The sequence below is a fragment of the Giraffa tippelskirchi genome, chromosome 1 (assembly GCF_054371585.1).
Source record: "Giraffa tippelskirchi isolate mGirTip1 chromosome 1, T2T-mGirTip1v1.2.pri, whole genome shotgun sequence".
Classification (NCBI taxonomy): Eukaryota; Metazoa; Chordata; class Mammalia; order Artiodactyla; family Giraffidae; genus Giraffa; species Giraffa tippelskirchi.
Window position 1 is genome coordinate 177,972,901 of NC_137275.1, and position 22,227 is coordinate 177,995,127.

Sequence of the window (22,227 nt, forward strand, 5' to 3'; positions counted from 1 at the left end):
CCCTTGACCTTTTTTTAATGATGAAACTATCATTTTTTTGTCCTGTTTGTTTTCCTTGTATCAGTTTTCTCTTGCTGTGTAGCAAATCACCACAATATAGCAGCTTAAATCAATGCTCTTTTATTAGTTCACAGTTCAAAAATCCAGCCTGACATGACTTGGTTCTTTTCTCAGGGTATCAAATGGCTAAAATCAAAGTGTCAGCTGCAGTTTTTCATCTGGAGGCTCTGCGGAAAAATCCACTTTCAAGCTTATTTATGTTTCAGAATTCAATTTTGTGTGGCCATAGAATTGAATTCCCCATTTCCTTTTTGCATGGCCCCTCCATCTTCATGTCAGTAATGGTGCATCAAATTCTTTTAGTGCTTTGAATCTTTTGCTTCCCCTTCTGCTACTAGCCAGAGAAGAACTCTCTGCCTTTACAGGATTCATGGTTAGGTCAGGCCCACCTGGATAATCTCTATGTTAAGACCAATTATGCCATCATTTTTACAGTCCTGGGGATTATGCAGAGTGTGTACACCAGGGGGAAAAAAATCTTGGGAACATCTTAGAATCCTGCCTCCCACAGTTGTAACCCCTGTTCTTCTGGGCTATGCACAGTGGACTTCCATAGCATTGGAGAAGGTCTGGGGCAGAGAAACAGAAAGATGGATGGTGTTTGAAGTGGGATACTGTTAGCTCAAGGTGAGTCTAACTTGCACAAACTGTCCACACAGCTGTGGCTGAAATCATAGTGGGACTGAAAGATTGGTAAGTGAGGTACTGTAGCGTTTGCTAATTATGGATAGATCGATAGAGTCGAGCTCATGTCACATCATAAAGATGCCATAGAGCTTCCTCTATCCATATTGCTTCCAAAGGGATCTATTCCGGCTTCAGCCCAGTGACACTTGCAGCTGTCCTGTAGCCATAGTTCACTGAACTGGAGCAACTGTGACCCCAGATGAGGTAATCTATAGATTTGAGGGTAATATATCCGACTGAGGGCTTCCCAGGTGGTGCTGGTGGTAAAGAACATGCCTGCCAATGCAGGAGACATAACAGAAGTGAGTTTGATTCCTGGGTTAGGAAGATCCCCTGGAGGAGGGCACGGCAACCCACTCCAGTATCCTTGCCTGGAGAATCCCATGGACAGAGGAGCCTGGCGGGCTGCAGTCCACAGGGTCACAAAGAGTCAGACGTGACTGAAGTGACTTAGCATGCATGCACTCACATATCCGACTGAAGCAAAAGGGTGAATTGGGCTATCTTTGGGGAACTTGGAATTGAGAAACCGGGAGACAAAATCAGTTTAATGAGACCCAAATCAGAAAAGACTCACCAAAGATTCCATGAGGTAGGGTTGATAGTATGGTGGTGGGATGGGAAGCAAAAGCTATGAGTCAGCAGATGAAGCCCATTAGAAAAAAGAAAAAAAAAAGAAAAGAGGAAAAAAAGTGTAGAAAGTGTCTGTCTCATTAGTAGAGGAGATTCAGAAGGTGAACCCATGAATTCTGTTTCTGGGTTTCCTGGAGCTGCTTGCTATCAAGAACATTCTTGAACTTCCCTGGTGGCGCAATGGATAAGAATCTGCCTGCCAATGCAGGGGACATGGATTTGATTCTTGGTCTGGGGAGATTCCACATGACATGGAGCAACTAAATCTGTGCACCATAACTACTGAGTCCACATTCTAGAGCCTACAAGCCGCAACTGCTGAGCCTGCAAACCACAGCTACTGAAGCCCACGTGACCTAGATCCTGTTCGCTGCAACAGGAGAAGCTACCACGATGAGAAGCCTCTGGACCATAATGAAGAGTAGACCCTGCTCATCTCTACTAGAGAAAGCCTGTGAAAAGCAACGAAGTCTCAGTGCAGCCAAAAATAAATACATAAAATTTTTAAAAAGAACATTCTCCATTTCTCAATCCTTTCACTTTTCCCTGTAAAGCATCTTGTTCTTTGATTTATATAAGATTCCATAATTGCCCCCAAATTCATCTTTGCTTAGAATCATCACAACAATAGAACTTTCCCTGAGATAGCCTGAGTGGATCTTGGTTTCTTATAACCAAAAGAGCAAAACTAGGTCAGGATGAGAGTTATTGAGAACCATCTGCTCACAACTAATCCTGGCCCCCAATGGGGAGACTCGGGCTGAACTGTTTGGTTGCAGTTAATGCTGGTTCAGTGTTCCCTTGAGAGTTAACTTAGAGGACCCTGAATATTATGAGGAGGAGATTCTAAGTATTACAAGGAAGAGGAGAAGAGAATGGGAGGTCCATTAACCATCCCCAAGTAAATTACTACAACAGCTACTTCTATCCACCACCACCACCACCCCCTCAAATTGTCAGGTGGCTGTTCAGGAAGGTAGACATGAGATAGGTTTGGTGTCTGTCAGACCACAGAGGCCATCATGGACCAGAATGATTCACTTTCCCTTCTTTGTTCCAGTAGAAGAAGTCCTATCCCAGACTATACAACCAAGAGCACCAATGCATTTTAGTTCTGCTTCTAGCATAATACATTTGCCTCATGAATGTATTGCTATGATTTATGTCAGCAGTTGTTCTGCTTGTGTTTTCTTTTAAGACTTTTATGGTTTCAGTATTGCATTTAGGTTTTTAATCCATTTTGAGTTTATTTTTGTATATAGTATGAGAAAATGTTCTAATTTCGTTCTTTTATATGTAGCTGTCCAGTGTTCCCAGCACCACTATTAAAGAGACTATCTTTTCTCCATTATATATTCTTGCCTCCTTTGTCATAGATCGACCAAAAGTGCATGGGTTTATTTCTAGGCTCTCTATTCTGTTCCTTTAATCTATGTATCTGTTTTTGTTCCAGTACCATATTATTTTGATTACTGTAGCTTTGTAGTATAGTCTGAGTCAAGGAGTGTGATAGTTCCAATTCTGTTCTTTTGCAAGATTGTTTTGGCTCTTCAGGGTCTTTTGTGCTTCAATAAAAATTTTAAAATTATTTATTTTTGTTCTGTGAAGAATGCCATGTGCATCTTTTTAAAGGATTGCTTTAAATCTATAGATTCAATTCAAAACATTTCCTCTGGTATCAGGAACAAGACAAGGGTTCTAACTCCTGCCATTTTTATTCAACACAGTATTGGAAAACCTAGTCATGGCAACCAGACAAGAAGAAGAAATAAAAGAAATCCAAATTGGAGAGGGAGAATAGAGCTGTCACTGTTTGCAGATGACATATTATACATATAAAGACACTACCAAAAAACTACTAGAGCTTATCAATGAATCCAGTAAAGTTGCATGATACAAAATTACTGTACAGAAATCTGTTGCATTTCTAGACACTAACAATGAACTATCAGAAAGAAAAATTAAGGAAATAGTCCACTTATAATCACATCAAAAAGAATAAAATACCTAGGAATAGGCTTGCCTAAGGAGGTAAAAGACCTGTATTCAGAAAACTATAAGACATTGTTGAAAGAAATTGAAGATAATATTAAACAGATGGGAAGATATACTGTGTTCCTTGATTGGAAGAATTGATTTTGTTAAAATAACCATACTACTGATATTATCTTGCTAAAAGAAAATCTGTGTTGATAGTTTTTTTCTCCTTTACGGGAGTAAACTCATGACAGATTGACATGAAAAAAATATGAGGAAAAAATACTACCCGAGGCAAATCTATAATTCAATAAATTGCCCTTTAAAAAAAAAAGTACATTTGTACATCCCTTGGCTCAGTAATCTGAGAGCATTTTAATCCAGCTCTGATTTGTCAAAGATACAATAAAGCTACTATCATGAGCGCATCGGTTTTAGCTGTCAGAATAAGATGTGTCTGATGAGGGGCCATTGTCGTCCCCCTTTGTTCTCACCCAGCCAACGCCAACCTCCTTCCACTTACATAAACATTGTTATAAAAAGGCCAACTGTCATACGCCAGCCTTCATTATGGATTTGTAATCAGTTTGTTTGCACTCACAATCCCAGATGTATCTTTTCTTTGGCTCTACTTCATAGTGATGCATGTGATTCCTGTACCTGGGTTCCACATTCAATGAAGAATCTGCATAGCTCACATCACAATCATGGGTTCATCCATATTTTCCTTTGGTCTTTCCCATCCAGTAAGTTCTCCTCTTGTACTATGTCTAAATTTATCACTTATATCATGAAGTTTTAGAAGTATGTGCTGGAAAAAGCATTCAAGTTCCTTATGCTATTCTTGAATTAACTGAAATACTTGGTTCTAGTGTCATTGAAGATCAGTTGTTGCCCAATACAACCAGTATTTTCCCACATCTCTTGGTACTATTTTTGCTGCACTCTATAAGTTTTGGCATATTGTATTTTATTTTTGTTTGTCTTGAGATATTTTCTAATTTCCTTTTTTATTTCTTTTTTGACCCAATGGTTGCTTACGAGTGTGTTGTTTAATTTCCACACGTTTGAATTTTCCAGTTTTACTTCTGATATTGATTTTAGTTTCATTTGATTGTGATCAGAAAAGATACTTGGCGTAATTTCATTTTTAAGTTTGTTAAGACTTGTTTTGTGACCTAAGATATGATCTATCCTGGAGAAAGTTCCAGTTACACCTGAAAAAAATACATATATTTTGCTACTTTTGGGTAGAAGTACTGTATTGATAAAAGATATCGAGACTGAGAATTTCCATGGTCTGCCATCTGCATGCTAGAGCACCAGAAAAACCAAGGTATGATTCAGTGAGAATCTGAAGACCCGAGAATCAGGAGCTCCAATGTCTGAGGGAAGAAAATGACATTCCAGCTCAAGAAGAGCCATAATTAACTTTTAACTCATTTTTCTCAATACAGAGGGTGAATGCCCTGAAGACTGAGCCAGTGTTTTACTCCTCTTCATGTGGCTGCCTCCCACTCCACCTTGAATAACAATGTCCATAGTGATGGTCTCTCATGGAGCCTCAGGGCTCTGTATCCATGCATGGCCTGTGTTGTACTTCTGTCAGTGACTCAGATGAGGAATTGAAGATGCACAGAGGACAGGAAGCTGAAGGATCCAGAAAGAACACAGCATGATGCTTCACGGAGCCTAACCACTCTGGGGATGAGTAGTCATCCTAAAATCAAACTCTAACTCTCCTTCCAAAACTGCTGCAAGTCCAGGCTGAGGGTGACAGAATTGCTTCTGCAACTGAGGGAAAAGGACCTGGGGGCTGAGTGAGCTGCAGGATGATTGGCCATCAGACTCCAAGCTAAGGCTGATGTCTTTATAGAAATATGTTGACCAAAGAAAGGAGAAGAGGACATGAAAAGGAGGGAGGGAGGCAGCAAGCAAAAAACCTTCTCCAGGGCCTGCAGTATAACTGGATCTTTGGGTTTTTATCTCAGAAGAATGCAAAGTTTCTAAACTGAGTACAATTCACTTTCCAAACTGTAAATGACTTTTGGGACTAAACTGGTCCCCCAAAGGAAACTGAGACTCAATTTCCTTTCTATAGGCAATGGGCAGTTCTTTGGAGATTGTTCCTGGAGCACCAAGGCAGGTGGAGTGGGGAGGCCTGGACCTTCACCAATTGCAGGGCCTGACGCATTCCCACTCTTCCTGCACTGGGTGCCTCAGATCCAATGTAACTATTTCTGATAACTGGCCTGTCCCCAACCCTTAGGATAGTGATCACTCTTTCACACCACGTTTCTGATAAAGGTAAGTGAAGGTTTTGATAAAGACTCTGAGATTCTCATTAGCACAAGCTCATTTCTAAGAATAGATTTGTTTTTAAAAAACCTTTTGGGATTGTTTTTGCTCCTTGTACCTTTAAAAAGTATTTTATGTATTTTTTTTTTTTTTTTCTGTGCTGGGTCTTTGTTGCTGCGTGGGCTTTTCTCTAGTTGCAGCAACTAGGGGCTACTCTCTAGTCGCAGTGCACAGACTTCTCATTGTTGTGGCTTCTCTTGTTGCGGAGCATGGGCTCTAGGGAGAGTGGGATTAAGTAATTGCAGCATGTAGTAGGCTCAGTAGTTGTGGCTCCCAAGCCCTAGATCACAGGCTCAATAGTTGTGGAGCATGAGATTAGTTGCTTTGTGGCATGTGGGATCTTCCCAGATCAACCTGTGTGTCCTGCATTGGCAGGCGGATTCTTTACCACTGAGCCACTAGGGAAGCCCTAAGCATAGATTTGATTGTTCAGTGGAATAGGTCTCAAAATGGGGGGAAAGAGATGATTTCAGTGGTATGGCAAGTGCTGAATGCGGCACAATCCATCCTTGTGGGACATACTATCCAGAAAGATATCTCACAATTATTCAGGAACTGTGGACAATTCCTTTAAACTATATGACATTGTTTTGATGCTGTAAGAGTAACAAGGTTGATTCTCTATCATCTTATTGCCCAAACCAACTTCTTTCTAAATATTTGGAGCGCATGGGGGAAAGAACCAACTTTGTTTGAAGGCTGCAAAAGGTAGAGCAGGATGGAATTTGTAGGGAGGCAGAATTGTCTGTCTCTGGGAACTACTTTAAAGTGAAATAAACCTCAGCAAGCAGAGAGCCTGCTTCACTCAAGTATTCCAGCTGAGGCCAGAGCACCATAATCAAAGAAGTAGTGGACCTGCATTCTTTGAGAGTGGGATGGGGAAGTTGGTCTAGTTAGACCCTTAGGACCTTGCCACACCTGGGTCTACAGTTGTCTGTCAGAATAATAAAAGCCAGAATTGAAGGATGGCCAGTATGGTGTGTTTTAGGAAGCCCTGAATAAGCAGGTAGCTTCCACCCCATAACTGTTTCTACGACTATTTTTGTGCATCTATTTAAAAGACGTTTACTCCTTGGAAGAAAAGTTATGACCAACCTACACAGCATATTAAAAACCAGAGGCATTATTTTGCCAACAAAGGTCCATCTAGTCAAGGCTATGGTTTTTCCAGTAGTCATATATGGATTTGAGAGTTGGACTATAAAGAAAGCTGAGCGCTGAAGAATTGATGCTTTTGAACTGTGGTATTGGAGAAGACTCCTGAAAGTCCCTTGGACTGCAAGGAGATCAAACCAGTCCATCCTAAAGGAAATCAGTCCTGAATATTCATTAGAAGGACTGATATTGAAGTTGAAACTTCAATATTTTGGCCACCTGATGCAAAGAACTGACTCACTGGAAAAGACCCTGATGCTGGAAAAGATTGAAGGCGGGAGGAGAAGGGGACGACAGAGGATGAGATGGTTGGATGTCATCACTGACTCAGTGGACACGAATTTGAGTAAACTCTGGGAGTTGGTGGTGGACAGGGAGGCCTGGCGTGCTGCAGTCCATAGGGTCACAAAGAGTCAGACACGACTGAGAGACTGAACTGAACTGAACTGGAAGAAAGTATTTTGGAAAATATTTCCAAACATGAATTACTTCCAAATCAAATTTATTGGGCTTAAGTGATGCCAAAGGGAAACATTCCTCATCTTTATTCTTATGACAGGAAGGAGGAGGTTGGAACCGTGATTCCACTCATGAATAAGCCATATGTCTTCCTTCCTCCAGTAGAAGAGGATCTGTTCAAGGTGATTCATAACATTCAACCCCTGGGTCAGAGAGGGACTCTGACCTCGGAGGTATGGGTCCCCTGACAGAGTTCCTGCAGACCCCACCTTTGTGGGGAAGAGGTCAGGAGAGACAGGCAGTCAGTCATTTATGTCATTTAAGTCATTCTGACCTTTGCATTTAGGGGCAGAAGGTATAATGTGACTGATAATAGGGCCTCAGAAAAGCCCAAGGAAGGTGAAGATGGCTTGTCTTCAAAACCTGTCACTGGATATTTCTTATTCCAGGAAAGTCTTTTGATCAAGCAAATGTCCAGGAAGAAATCACGAAAAGTCTCTAAAGACTTTGATTTGTTTGTCTGTTGGTGTCTGTTTGTTTTTAAAAAGTCCTAACAGCAGAATGGAATACCTGGGTTACAAAGTTAGGATAGTGTTCTCAACTTTGGCCAAACATTGAAGCCATCTGGGGTGCTTTAACAAGACCTGATGCCTGGATTCTATCATAGACATTTGGATTTGCCTGGCCTAGGGTGTGACCCAGGAAAAGAGGAGAATTAAGAGAATCATCTTTATCTTTAGATCTCTGATGAGCTATTGTGGGGCAGAAAGTGGTGACATGCTGTATGTGTCCTTAGAGAGCACAACTAGAACTAGGAAAATATTAAGAGATTTGACCCAAGAGACAAAATTTTCAGATGATACAAGATTTATAAGGCTAGAATGGGCTTCCTAAAAAGGTAATGAGATCTTCATTGGTGGACAGGATTATTGCTTAATAATACTGTTGGATTATTGGATGTAGCTTGGATGTGCAAAGAAAAATTCAGTGAGACTAGATGTTTGGAATTCCCTTTTCTAAGGTTGAGGTCTTCAGAGTCAGGGATGAGGCATTAGCCTGACTTCAGTGGCAATGGAATGAAAAATCAATCAGGGAACTGGGGCTCTCCAGAGGCTGAGATGGTGGCTGTTAAATGCAGCCTGGTTTCCCAGAGCATCAGTTCAAACTGGCCAGGATGGCACTGCAGCCAGGGGGATTATTAACACCTTAGAATGCAACCATCCTCCACAACACAGCTGCCCAAGTCCAGCCCTCACCCTTCTTACCTTCCCCAGGTGACCTTCCTATCCAGCCTGCCCTTTCAAAGTGACCCATCAGTACCCCCTCCCTGGAACTGTTGTCTCTTTTGGAGCCAGTGCATCATTCCTGAAAGGCTATGGGGTTTCAGAGTCATGTGTGACTGAGTCAAGTTGGCTGATGAATGGAGAGAGGAAAACAGATGAGAGGATGGCCTGGGGCCTGGTTGTCTATTACAGGAGGAAAGGGGAAGGTCAAAAGGTGTTTCTATGAGGATATCATGAAGCAAAGAAAGCCTGCCAAGAGCTGTGGCTTCAGGGCTGATCATTTCACCAGCCCTGGACACCAAGGGAGAAAAGCATGAAGTGAACCTGGTCTCACTTTTCTGACGAAGATTTTTTTTTTTAATGTATTTATTTTTAACTGGAGAATAATTTTTTTACAATGTTGTGTTGGTTTCTGCCATGCATCAACATGAATCAGCCATAGGGATACATATATCCCCTCCCTCTTGAAACTCCCTTCCAACTCCCACCTGCCACCCCATCCTACTCCTCCAGGTTGTCACAGGGCACCAACCAGATTGAGCTCCCTGCATCATATGGCAGATTCCCACTGGGTGGCTATTTTACATGTGGTAATGTACATGTGGAAACAAACTGTGGAAAGCTCTTAAAGAGATGGAAATACAGACCATCTTACCTGTCTCCTGAGAAACCTGTATGTGGGTCAAGAAGCAACAGTTAGAACCCTGTATAGAACAACTGATTGGTTCAGGATTGAGAAAGGGGTATGACAGGGCTGTCTGTTGTCACTCTGTTTATCTAACCTATATGCTGAGCATATCATGAGAAATGCCAGCCTGGATGAGTTAAAAGCTGGAATCTAGATAGGTGGGAGGAATATCAACAACCTCAGATATGCAGATGGTACCACCTTAATGGCAGAAAGCAAAGAGGAACTAAAGAACCTCTTGATGAGAGTGAAGGAGGAGGGTGAAAAAGCCAGCTTAAAACTAAATATTAAGAAAAACTAAGATCATGGCATCCGACCCCATTACTTCATAGCAAATAGAAGGGGAAAAGGTGGAAGTAGTGACAGATTTCCTCTTCTTGGGCTCTAAAATCACTGTGAATGATGACTGCAGCCATGAAGTTAGAAGTCGATTGCTTCTTGGCAGGAAAGCTGTGACAAACCTAGGCAGTGTGTTGAAAAGCAGAGACATTACTCTGCCAACAAAGGTCCATATAGTCAAGGCTATGGTCTTCCCAGTGGTCACATATGGTTGTGAGAGTTGGTAGAGCACCAAAGAATTGATGCCCCTTTGAACTGTGGTGCTGGAGAAGACTCTTGAGAGTCCCTTGGACAGCAAGGAGATCAAGCTAGTCAATCTTTAGAGAAATCAACCCTGAATACTCATTGGAAGGACTGATGCTAAAACTGAAGCTCCAGTATTTTGGTCTCCTAATATGAACAGATGACTCATTGCAAAAGTCCCTGATTCTGGGAATGATGGAGGGCAGAGGGAGAAGAAGGTATCAGAGCATGAGATGGCTGGATGGCATCACCAGTGCAATGAACATGAACTTGGGCAAACTTTAGGAAATGGTGAGGGTTAGGGAGGCCTAGCATGCTGCAGTCCATGGGGTCACAAAGAATAGGACTTGACTGGGCGACTGAACAACAATGTATGTTACAATGCTACTCTCTCTGACCAAGATTTAACAAGAGAAGTCCACCATCTAGGATATTTCAGTAGAAATGAGTATGTCTGATCAGGTAAATTAAATCACCACAGGGGCATCTCAGATGTCTCTTGCACAGAGGGTGGCTTAAGATGACAAACTAGATTCTTTTCTAGTCCCCTGAATCTTACTGAGAACCGCAGAGAAACCATCATTGTTAAAGTTGTTTTCCTCTTGCTCAGCAGAGAGGGCCTTCCTCACTAGCAAGCCAGCACATCAGTCAGAGAATGCTGAGGTTGAGCTTCTGAGTTCCTGCAGGTGACAGAGCAGAGGCATAATGGACAGGTCCAATCAGACCTCCCCCCGATAGAGTTCATTTGCCTGGGCCTATTGGCCCACCCAAAGCTGCAGAAAGCTCTCTGTGCTCATCCTGCTCATGTACCTGGTGATCCTGCTGGGCAATGGGGTCCTCATCCTTGTGACCATCTTTGACTCCCGCCTGCACACACCCATGTACTTCTTCCTGGGGAACCTCTCCTTCCTGGACATCTGCTACACAAGCTCTTCCATCCCTCTAGTCCTAGATGGCTTCCTTACTCCCAGGAAAACCATCTCTTTCTCAGCCTGTGCCGTGCAGATGTTCCTCTCCTTCACCATGGTGGGAACAGAGTATGTGCTCCTGAGCATGATGGCACTTTACCGCTATGTAGCCATCTGCAACTCCCTAAGGTACTCTGTCATCATGAGTGAGGCTGCCTATGTGCCCATGGCTATTGGCTCCTGAGCAGCTAGTATCACCAACTCTGTAGTTCAGACAACCCAGGCTGTGAGGCTGCCCTTCTGTGGGGACAACGTCATCAACCACTTCACCTGTGAGATCCTGGCTGTCCTGAAGTGCCATGGCCTGTGCTAACATCTCTATCAATGTGATCAGCATAGGGATAACAACTGTTATTTTCATGGGCATCTCAGTTCTGTTCATCTTTTTCTGCCATGTGTTCATCATTGCTACTGTCCTGAGGATCCCTTCAGCAGTAGGGAAGAAAAAGGTCTTCTGCACCTGCTCTGCCCACCTCACAGTTGTGATCATCTTCTATGGGACCATCCTCTTCATGTATGGGAAGGCCAAATCCAAGGACCTTCTAGGGGCAGACAAACAGGACCTTGCAGACAAGCTCACCTCCCTCTTCTGTGGGGTGGTGACCCCCATGCTCAACCCCATCATCTTCAGCCTGAGGAACAAGGATGTGAAGGCTGCTGTGAGGAACCTGGTGAGTCAGAAAACCTAGCAGTGAGTGACTGTCATAGAATTTCAGACTCCAGAACACATGGTCTCCAAACTCCCCATTGTCCTGGTAGAGAAGTGAGAACCCAGCATAGAGAAGGGAGTCTCCCAAGGTTCACATTGTGGACCATGTGACTAAAACTAAAAAGTAGACTGACCCTCATGCCTTTGTTTCATAGGCAATGGAAGCTTCTATCTAAGAACCTAGAAGGAAGGAGCTTCGCATTTCTAGAAGTGCTGGCTAGAAATTGTTGACTTTGTGCATACCCACGGTGACATCACATCATAGCTGCTTTATGCCAATGAACTTGGGTGGCCGGTGGTGTCTCTGGATACCTGTGCCTGCTGCAAATCTGCCATCTGGTGGACATTTCTGCAAGCTCCTGAGGTCAGGACTTGTGAAACCTGAAAAGGTTCCTGAGTCACCTGGGGAGGTTGTGAAAATACCGATTCAGATTCATTGAGTAGGAGGTAAGGCTGGAGATTCTGGATCTCTGCCAAGTTCCTGGGTGATGCTGCACCTCTGAGTAGTAGGCCCTGCAAGACTTGGGACTAGGAACAAGGGACTGAGGAGAGAGGCAAGGAAGCAACTCCTGCAGGTACCAAGTCCTCCAGCATCAGCAACCCAGGCTGCTTTCACCAATTTGGGGGTAGCAGTTTGCCCTGTGACCTCACTTCTCTTACAGATCTAAGAAGAATTGTTGGTTTATCAATAAATCTGTTCAGATTTTTGCTTGTTAGTACAGTATGGCATCTCCCAAGCTTCTTCCATGCCTGACCAGAAACCAGCCATTCCCATTTCAAATAGCTAAAGTGCAGTCAAATGCAGATAGATATAAAAATGTTGTCAAGTACAAAATAAGAGGCATTAACATAGCAGAGGAAGAAACAGACGTTAATTTCTACAGAAAACATAATGAATGTATTTCTAAGTATTAGCTAGAAATATATTATCAGTACTAAGAGTTCAGGAAAGTTAAGGATATAGAAATAACTTCTCAAATGTCAATTGTATTCTTACATTCCATCAATATAGAGCAAAAATAAAAACAGAAATAATATCTTATTTACAGTAGTAAAAGTACCAAGTAATTGAGAACAAATATAATTCCAGACATGACAGTCTGTGTCAAGGAAAAAGTGATGAGTGTTGTGTGAGTGTAAAGGAAGGCAGAGTGATGGACCAGGGGCTTGAGAGTATAAATATAAGACAATAACCTTAATTTTTAAGGTGGAAGCTCTCAAATTGTAACAAATGGAAGAACTTCTTTAATATGCACGTTCCTGGTCTCTACCCTACAACAATTCAAATTTCACTGTGTCTGTGGTAAGGCCAATAGGAAAACTGGGCTTAGAAACAAAGTTGTTTAGTATTTTTAATTCCCCAGAAGACTCTACAGAGCTTGTAAAGTATAATTGAACAAGGATCTTTTGAAGGTAATGATGTTGGGGTCTTCCTGCCAGATTTGAACTTACTAAAATGTGACAATTACTGAACAACAGACCACTGGCTTTATTTTAAAAAGTGGTTAAGTGGTTTTTTTTGTGTGTGTGTAAAATCAATGGTTATGAGATACCAGAAAATTAATTCCAACTACAAGAATTTAATACATATACATATCAGGTCAAAATAGCATGAAGAGGAATCAGTTTTTAATAAACAGTGGGACAACAGCGACATTCAACTGAATGAAGGTTTGCCTTTGATCCATACATCACACCACATGCTGCCAGAAACAGGATGGATTAGAATTAAACGTAAACACCATCATGATTCGGAGAAGGCAATGGCACCCCACTCCAGTACTCATGATTACACAAAGCAAAAAAAGACAACAGAATGAAATATTTATTCCAGCTGTGGGAGAGAGCATGATTCATTATTTTGGAAGAGAAAGAGGGTATCAGAATTAAAATAGACATGTTCCAACACACAAAATTCTCGTACAAAACTCTTGAATAATATAGTCTAATCAAGCAAGAATCAAGCTGCTCCCAAATGGAAGTTTGTTGGGTTCTACAGATATTTGATTTGAGCTTCTTTAATGTATAAACTAAATAACTTTTAAGTAAGACCATGGACACACACAAACTTGCATTTTGATTTTTGACACACAAGAAACCACTTATCACAATAGTATATGTGTTGTTGAGTTGATTCCTTTTCATAGACCTCAGAATAAATCTTTTCCTACCATCTCTGCATATTTCTTTTATCTTCTTTGAATGTGTCCTTGATTCGAAAAAGTGTAAATCTGCACTGATCATTTCTCAAATCTAAGCCTACGCTCAACTGCTTACGTATAATAGTACCAAGGAATACAAATGTGCACTGTTTCCAATTAAGCGTTGGGCAAAGCTCAGAATCATCTGCCTAGTGGATGTTCTCATCATAGTGTCATAGCCAATTGCACAATGACAAAGGAACATGTAAGTAGTCACACAGTAATAATGTCACATTATATGTAGTATTGGAGTTAACCAGACATTTGGGGGTGTTACTTCTCTGACTACATTTATGATAAGGAATCTGAGCAATTATCCAAACTTTATTAGTGAATCAATATTTTTTTCTTATTTTTAATGTCGAATTGGCATTTTAAAAATCAATACAGTTTGTTTTTTAGAGCAATTTTAGGTTCACAGCAAAACTGGGCAGGAAGCACTGAGAGTTCCCATATGCCAAGTACCCCTCCGCCCACATCCTCTCCTACTGTCAACATCCATCAGCAGAATGGTATCTTTGTTATAATCAGTGAATCTATATTGGCACATCATCACCCAGAGTTCATAGTTTAGAGTTCACTCCTGGTGTGTGGGTTTGGACAAATGTATAATAACATGTATCCAGCATTATAGTTTTAAACAGAACACTTTAACTGACCTAAAAATCCTCTGTGCTCTGCCTCTTCACCCCTCCCTCCCACTTTAGCCCCTGGCAATCCCTAATCTTTTTATTGTCTCCATAATTTTGCCTTTTCCAGAATGTTATAGAGTTGGAATCTGAAGGTATGTAACCTTTTCAGATTGGCTTCTTTCACTCAGAAATATGCCTTTTAAGTTTCATCCCTGTCTTTTTGTGTTGGTTTTTTTTTTGCTGCTGGTATTGGTTTTCTTTTTTTTTAATTTCTAACGTCATGATTATTATTCTGTTCTGTTCAGTTGCTAAGTCATGCCTGACTTTTTGCGACCCCATGGACCAAGCTTCACTGTCCTTCACTGTCTCCCGGAGTTTGCTCAGACTCATGTCCATTGAGTTGGTGATGCTGTCTAACCATCTCATCCTCTGCTGCCACCATCCTCTTTTAAAAATAGTGGTTAGACGCCACAAATTAGTATCAATGCCTTAACCGTCTGCGTGTTGTCAGGCCCAAGGGCCTCTTCCATCATTGTCAAGATGGGTGCTAACCTTCTCTCCTTCCATACAACACTCTTTGTGGTTTGATTAGCTCATTTTTTTTTATTGCTCAACAATCTTCCATTGTATGGAGGTATCACAGTTAATTTAACCACTTAACCTACTAAAAGACATCTTGGTTGCTTCCAAGTTTTAGCAGTTAAGAACAAAGCTGCTATAAATATCCATGTGCAGGTTTTGGTATGGACATAAGTGTTCCTGAGTCAGTATTGAAATAAAAATCTCTCAGTATTTCTTTTTCAAGGTACCATGTTAATTTGAACAAAGAGTAGTCAGAGAACGCAAGGTGGGCTAGTTCAAAAACCATGACCTTGCAAGCTACTCATCTATATGAAGCAGGATTTTCTCTACAGCAGGCAACCAAAACAAAGTACAGAAATGGAAGCCAAAATTGGTGTGACTACAAGTATCATGCTGTGCTGTGCTTAGTCATTCAGTCGTGTCCAACTCTTTGGGACCCCATGGACTATAATATAGCCCGCCAGGCTCCTCTGTCCATGGGGATTCTCCAGGCAAGAATACTGGAGTGGGTTGCCATGCCCTCCTCCAGGGGATCTTCCCAACCCAGGGATAGAACCCAGGCGTCCCACATCGCAGGTGGATTCTTTACAATTTGAGCCACCAGGGAAGCCCAAGAATACTGGAGAGGGTGGCCTATTCCTTCTCCAGGGATCTTCCTAACCCAGGAATTGAGCCAGGGTCTCCTGCATTGCAGGCAGATTCTTTACAGCTGAGCTACCAGGGAAGCCCACAATTATCATACATAATTCCCAATTGCAAGTTTTTGTGTTCATCAAAATTTCATTTATTATCTGAATTCTCATTTGTTGTCTTTGAACCAATTAATTATTATTAATTATATATTTGAACTGAGAAAATAAATGTAGCACTGAAATGCAGCTTTTTTATTCTATTTTATATGGTAAGACTCTGTAAGATTTTGTTGAGATAAGGGTTCCATTGCTAAAAAATAAAAATAATATTTTTTAAGTTTGAAAATTGCTGAAGTAAGCAGGCAAGGAAAGTAAAGAATGGGGACAATTTCATACTCACAAGCTCATATGTTTAGAGGGCATACTGGACACTGGCAAGATATTGTACCAGTATCACAGACTGAGGTCACAATGTTAAGTTTTATAATGTGTTGTTATTGAATGACTTGGCGTTAGGGCTTCTCTCTGTCCTGTGAGATCTCAACATAGGGGCAATGGGACTGTCAGATACACCGATTCTGCTCCAAGGCATGGGATCCTTTGTTCTCCAAGGTTATATTCACAGTCAGTAAACGAACTGAGAACATGATAGCACTCAGAAAATGTTTGCTCTGGCTGGGCAGTTGCTTCTAAGCAACAGTTTCTAGCAGGGCTGCACAAATCTTTGATGGACAGCTACTTGTCTCTGCAAGTCCCCTTCCTGCTGAACGACCGAAACTTAATCTCAGTCAATTCAGTAGGATCTCAGCTGAGTCAAGGCCTCTCCCCAACCCCCTCCATAGTTTTGAGAGGAAAATATATAGAGTTAAACTCACCAGCTGGGACTGGGGAAGAAGGCAGGACATCTGGACCTCAGTTGTCATAATCAATCCCTATTGATACCTGCATTCTCATCTGGCATCCAGTTGTACAGACCATGCAGATACCAGTTACAGCCGCCTTGTTCTGATCTTGAGGCCTCTTTGGGCTCTCAGCTCTCTCAGCTCCTATGTTGGTCACTCAGTTGTGTCCAGCTCTTTGCAATCCTATGGACTGTAGCCCGCCAGGCTCCTCTGTCCATGAAATTCTCCAGGCAAGAATACTGGAGTGGGTTGCCGTTCCCTTCTCCAGGGGAGCTTCCTGACCCAGGTATCAAACGCGAGTCTCCTGCATTGTTGGGCAGATTTTTTACCATCTGAGCCACCAGGGACAGAAAACACTTAGCTCCTCTTCTGTGTCATTCTTGGTGGGGAGCAAGGAACAGGACACATTTGCAGCCATTTCTCCTCTACATGCCCATTATGCTAAGTGCAGGGGAACTTTATGAGGTATGTCACTTCTCTGAGCTCTATGGGAGACAAGGCTCAGATCCCCTCTTATCTCATATTTTCAAGCCCCTCTGGGTTCCGTGTCCCAGCCCACTACAGCCTCCCTTTCCAGGGGCTTGCCTCCTTCCCCATCCCAGTGAGTCAAGTTGCTGGGGACTGATGGGAGTGGAGGGACTGTCTCTGATTGATAAGAAAATGTGTTTAAGCTAAATAAACTGAGAAAAATCATTTCCATTAAAAATTAACTTCAGGAATGTATTAATAGTATGCATAAACTCCCCAAACCAATGTATGGGGTCCTAGTTAATTAAAATCAGCAAAACCTGCCATGTTCTTAATCAAAATATTTCTCTTCCTCTAGATACCAGAGAGAAATCTGGAGTTACATAAAGGAATGAAGAGCATCAGAAATGCTTGACATATGGGTAAATATAAAACACAGTTTCTCATTTTATAATCTCTTAAATAATTGACTATTTAAAGCAAAATAATAACAGTGCGTGGAAGGAAAATGTATGATAATGTTAGCACAAAAGAAGGGAGGAGAAAATGGAAGTATACTGGCGTCACATCTTACATTTGACATGAAGTGATAATTATTATTTGAAGGTGGACTGTAATAAGTTAAACTGTATACTATAAACTCTAGTGCACCTACTGAAAAATAAAAGTAGTAGAGCTGATAAGCCAAAAGAAGAGATATAATGAAATAATAAAAACAACACTTCAAACACTTTATTATTCTGAGAGAAGGTAGGAAAAGTAGGAAAAAGGAAAAAAGAACAACTGGAGTAAATAGAAAACAAATTGCAAGATAGATTTAAACTCAACCATATATCAGTAGTTACATTAAATCCAAACCCTCGCACTAAAAGGCAAATATTATCATATTAAATTTTTTTAAAAAAGCAACCAACTATATGATTTCTGCAGGAAGCTTACTTGAAATACTTTATAAAGAAACAAAAGTAAAATTATGGGGAGAGAAACGCTGGGCTGGAGGAAACACAAGCTGGAATCAAGATTGCCGGGAGAAATATCAATAACCTCAGATATGCGGATGACACCACCCTTATGGCAGAAAGTGAAGAAGAACTAAAGAGCCTCTTGATGAAGGTGAAGGAGGAGAGTGAAAAAGTTGGCTTAAAGCTCAACGTTCAGAAAACTAAGATCATGGCATCTGGTCCCATCACTCCATAGGAAATAGATGGGGAAACAGTGGAAACAGTGTCAGACTTTACTTTTTTGGGCTCCAGAATCACTGCTGATGGTGACTGCAGCCATGAAATTAAAAGACGCTTACTACTTGGAAGGAAGGTTATGGCCAACCTAGATAGCATGTTTAAAAGCAGAGACATTACTTTGCCAACAAAAGTCCGTCTAGTCAAGACTATGGTTTTTCCAGTGGTCATGTATGGATGTGAGAGTTGGACGGTGAAGAAAGCTGAGCGCCGCAGAATTGATGCTTTTGAACTGTGGTATTGGAGAAGACTCTTGAGAGTTTCTTGGACTGCAAGGAGATCCAATCAATCCATCCTAAAAGAGATCAATCCTGGGTGTTCATTGGAAGGTCTGATGTTGAAGCTGAAGCTCCAATACTTTGGCCACCTCATGAGAAGGGTTGACTCATTGGAAAAGACCCTAATGCTGGGTAGGATTGGGGGCGGGAGGAGAAGGGGACGACAGAGGATGAGATGGTTGGATGGCATCACCGACTCGATGAACATGGGTTTGGGTAGACTCCGGGAGTTGGTGATGGACAGAGAGGCCTGGCGTGCTGCAGTTCATGGGGTCGCAGAGAGTCGGACACGACTGAGCGACTGAACTATAGTACACAAAGATGAATCAAAAGATTTGATGGGTTTTATTTATCTGAAATATAGAAAGATGTTTTGAGCTCAGGACAAAATCTTTGATGAGTAACATTTTTTAAAAATGCCTCTTTAGTTCGATGCATGATACAAGGCGCTTGGGGCTGGTGCACCGGGATGACCTGGAGGGATGGGATGAGGAGGGAGGTGGGAGGGGGGTTCTGGAAGGGGAAAACATGTACACCCATGGTGGATTCATGGCAATGTATGGCAAAACAAATACAATATTGTAAAGTTAAAAAATAGATAAATAAACTAATTTAAAATAAAAAAAATAAAAGTGCCACTTTAAAGATGATCTCTGAGCATTAACCTTTGTTTAGAATGAAAAGTAATTACATCAGCACTGTACAATAGAACTATATGAACCCCAAAGTGAACCACATATGTAATTTTAAGTTTTCTAATAGTCACATTAAAAAAAGTAAAAAGAATAATGGTGGCTACATGTCATTATACATTTGTCAAAACTCATAGAATGTGTAAAGCCGAGAATGAACTCTAAGGTAAACTGGGGACTTTGGGCGATAATGATGTGTCATTGAAGTATCAGTTGTAACAAATGCACCACTGTGGTGTTGGATGTTGATAGTGGAGGGGTCTGTGAGTATATTATATGTTGAAGCAGGGGGTATATGGGAAATCTCTGTAACTTCTGCTTAGTTTTTTTGTGAGCCTAAAACCACTCTAAAAAATAAAGTCATTTTAAAACAAAAACAAGTTTTTAAAAAAAGGTGAAATTAGTTTTAATAACATTTTCAGTTCAGTCACTCGGTCGTGTCCGACTCTTTGCAACCCCATGGACTGCAGCACGCCAGGCTTCCCTGTCCATCACCAACTCCCGGAGCTTGCTCAAACTCATGTCCATCGAGTCAGTGATGCCATCAAACCACCTCATCCTCTGTCATCCCTTTCTCCTCCTGCCTTCAATCTTTTCCAGCATCAGGGTCTTTTCCAATGAGTCAGTTCTTCACATCAGGTGGACAAAGTGTTGGAGTTTCAGCATCAGCATCAGTCCTTCCAATGAATATTCAGGACTGATTTCCTTTAGGATTGACTGGTTTGATCTTCTTGCTGTCCAAGGGACTCTCAAGAGTCTTCTTCAACACCACAGCTCAAAAGCATCAATTCTTCGGTGCTCAGCTTCCTTTATGGTCCAATTCTCATATCCATATGTGACTACTGGAAAAACCATAGCTTTGACTAGATGGACCTTTGTCGGTAAAGTAATGTCTCTGCTTTTTAATATGCTAGGTTTGTCGTAGCTTTTCTTCCAAGGAGCAAGCATCTTTTAATATCATGGCTGCAGTCACCATCTGCAGTGATTTTGGAGCCCCCAAAAATAAAGTCTGTCACTGTTTCCATTGTTTCTCCATCTATTTGCCATGAAGTGATGGGACCAGATGCCATGATCTTTGTTTTCTGAATGCTGAGTTTTAAGTCAGCTTTTTCACTCTTCTTTTTCACGTTCATCAAGAGGCTCTTTAGTTCCTCCTCGCTTTCTGCCATAAGGGTGGTGTCATCTGTATATCTGAGGTTATTGATATTTCTCCCTGCAATCTTGATTCCAGCTTATGCTTTGTACAGTCTGGCATTTCGCATGATGTACTCCGCATATAAGTTAAATAAGCAAGGTTCTTGTTTTCATACTAAGTCTTCTAAATCCGGTTCCAGCATATTTCAGTTTGGAATTGCTATGTTTCAAGTACTCAACAGCCCCATGTGGCTAGTGGCTACCGTATCAGCGCAACTCTAGGTTTTTTGACTCTTCTCTCCTAGGGAGGAGTGGGATATAAGGTGAGATGAAACTGGTAAAGGTGATTGGGTCTAAATGCTGAGAGCCTCTGATACTACGTTGAATAACTGTACATCATTCCATCCTGTAAGTAAAGAGGTGGTCTCTCAGAGAAGCAAGAGGGTTGTTGCCAGAGCAAAAGTTTTAGAAAGATTATTGTAACTTATTCACATTTTCCTAAAGGAGAGAATAGATAGAGACCTAAAGGACATACAAACTAACTTCTATACATGGACTTTGGCTGGAACTTGAAAACTGTAAAAGGAAATTATGAGACAATAAGGAAAATGTAAACACTGGATATTTAATGATATTCCATATTTTAAAATGTAACTGTGGTTATGTTTGTTTTTTGTTTTTTTAAGGAAGAGGAAAGGAAAAAAGGTATTACATAATTGACAAAAGGAAAGGAGAGGGAGAGAAAGAGGGACACAGGAATGGGGTGGGGGTTGGAGAACGCTTTGATAATAAGCGGACCCACCTCCAAATTGTCTCTTAAAGTCTAAACCCAGCCTGGCCGTCAAGGCTCTCCATATTTAGCTACACAAGCATTCCCCTCTCCACATTCTCCTGATGGGAACGTCAGGTGTCCTTAGAACATCAGAGACACAGTGAGGCTACACGTGCTGAAGAGGTTTGGTGGCGAATTCTTGCCTGGGGCTCTTGTCAGGAGATTGTCAGAGGCAGAGCCCCTCAGATTTCAGGGGAGGTGGAGTTGTCCCGGATCACACGCCTTCTTGGGGTGTGAGGCAGCGTCCGGCAGAAAGGATATTAAGATCATTGAAGTACGGGAAAGGGACAAGTCCCTTTGGTTCAGCCTTGGCCTGTGCCCCAGTTCTCAGGAGAACTTGCGGTGTGACCTTGGGCTGATGGTCTCTTCGCTGAGCCTCAGTGACCACATCTGCAAACCTCGGGAGGTCGAGGAGTTCTTAGGACCCTCCCAGCCCTGACATCCTCTGACTCGCCTCTTGGAGAACGCCGGCTGCCAGATTCCGCCGCAGAAGCGGACAGATAGCTAGCTGGGCCTTAACAAAGAGCGGGGTCTCAGGCAGGTTCCCGCCCCCAGCAGGTTTTGGAAAATCCTTGCGGCCGAGGGGCGGGGCTTAGCGCCGCAGCCAATCATCAAGGGTCCGGGCCACCAGGGCGGGGCCTCCGCGAGTTGCCGCGGCGGGCGGGCTGGGTCCGAGCATCAAGCGGCCCTGGAGCCCCAGGCCTGGATATGGCGACCGTGCGGGCCTCCCCGCGAGGCGCGCTGCTGCTTCTCCTGACGGTGGCTGGGGTCGCGGAGGTGGCAGGGAGCCTGGCCCCGGGCAGTGCGGGTGAGTAACTGCTGGAGCAGCGGTTCGGGGAGGTCCAGAGCGATCGTCTCAGCGCTCCAAGATGGCGCGAAGCAGGGGTCGGGGGTGCCGGCGACCCCCAGACCCGGTCCAAGTCTGGTGACCCAGGGTCGGGAGGTCCCAGCAGGCGGCAGGAGGGACTGAGGCGGGGCGAGCAGGACCCCTCTCCACCCTCCCTATTTCCGCCCAGATCCCCTGAACTGGGAGCGGTGACCTGGGTTCGAGGCCTTCCTCTGTCACCCACCGAACAG

At 42.5% G+C, this 22,227-nt stretch overlaps 1 protein-coding gene, 1 non-coding gene and 1 pseudogene across 7 annotated transcripts in view; 2 read left to right on the forward strand and 1 right to left on the reverse strand.

The window, feature by feature from the left end:
- Positions 1-10,587: 10,587 nt before the first annotated feature.
- LOC145516384 (olfactory receptor 13C7-like) lies at positions 10,588-11,539 on the forward strand (annotated as a pseudogene).
- A 3,302-nt stretch (positions 11,540-14,841) lies between these two features.
- LOC145521942 (U6atac minor spliceosomal RNA) lies at positions 14,842-14,966 on the reverse strand. The gene has a single exon (XR_014065764.1). It is a non-coding gene; the product is annotated as a U6atac minor spliceosomal RNA (small nuclear RNA).
- A 6,818-nt stretch (positions 14,967-21,784) lies between these two features.
- The window catches only part of RECK (reversion inducing cysteine rich protein with kazal motifs), a 78,096-nt gene continuing 77,653 nt past the window's right edge, over positions 21,785-22,227 (forward strand). For all 6 annotated transcript variants that reach the window (XM_081508697.1, XM_081508728.1, XM_081508717.1 and 3 more), the window contains exon 1: positions 21,785-21,958. Coding sequence is in view for 2 of the 6 variants with exons in the window: in XM_081508679.1 (XP_081364805.1) it covers positions 21,859-21,958 (100 nt within the window). In the remaining 4 variants the exon portion in view is untranslated. The remainder of the gene's footprint in view (positions 21,959-22,227) is intronic.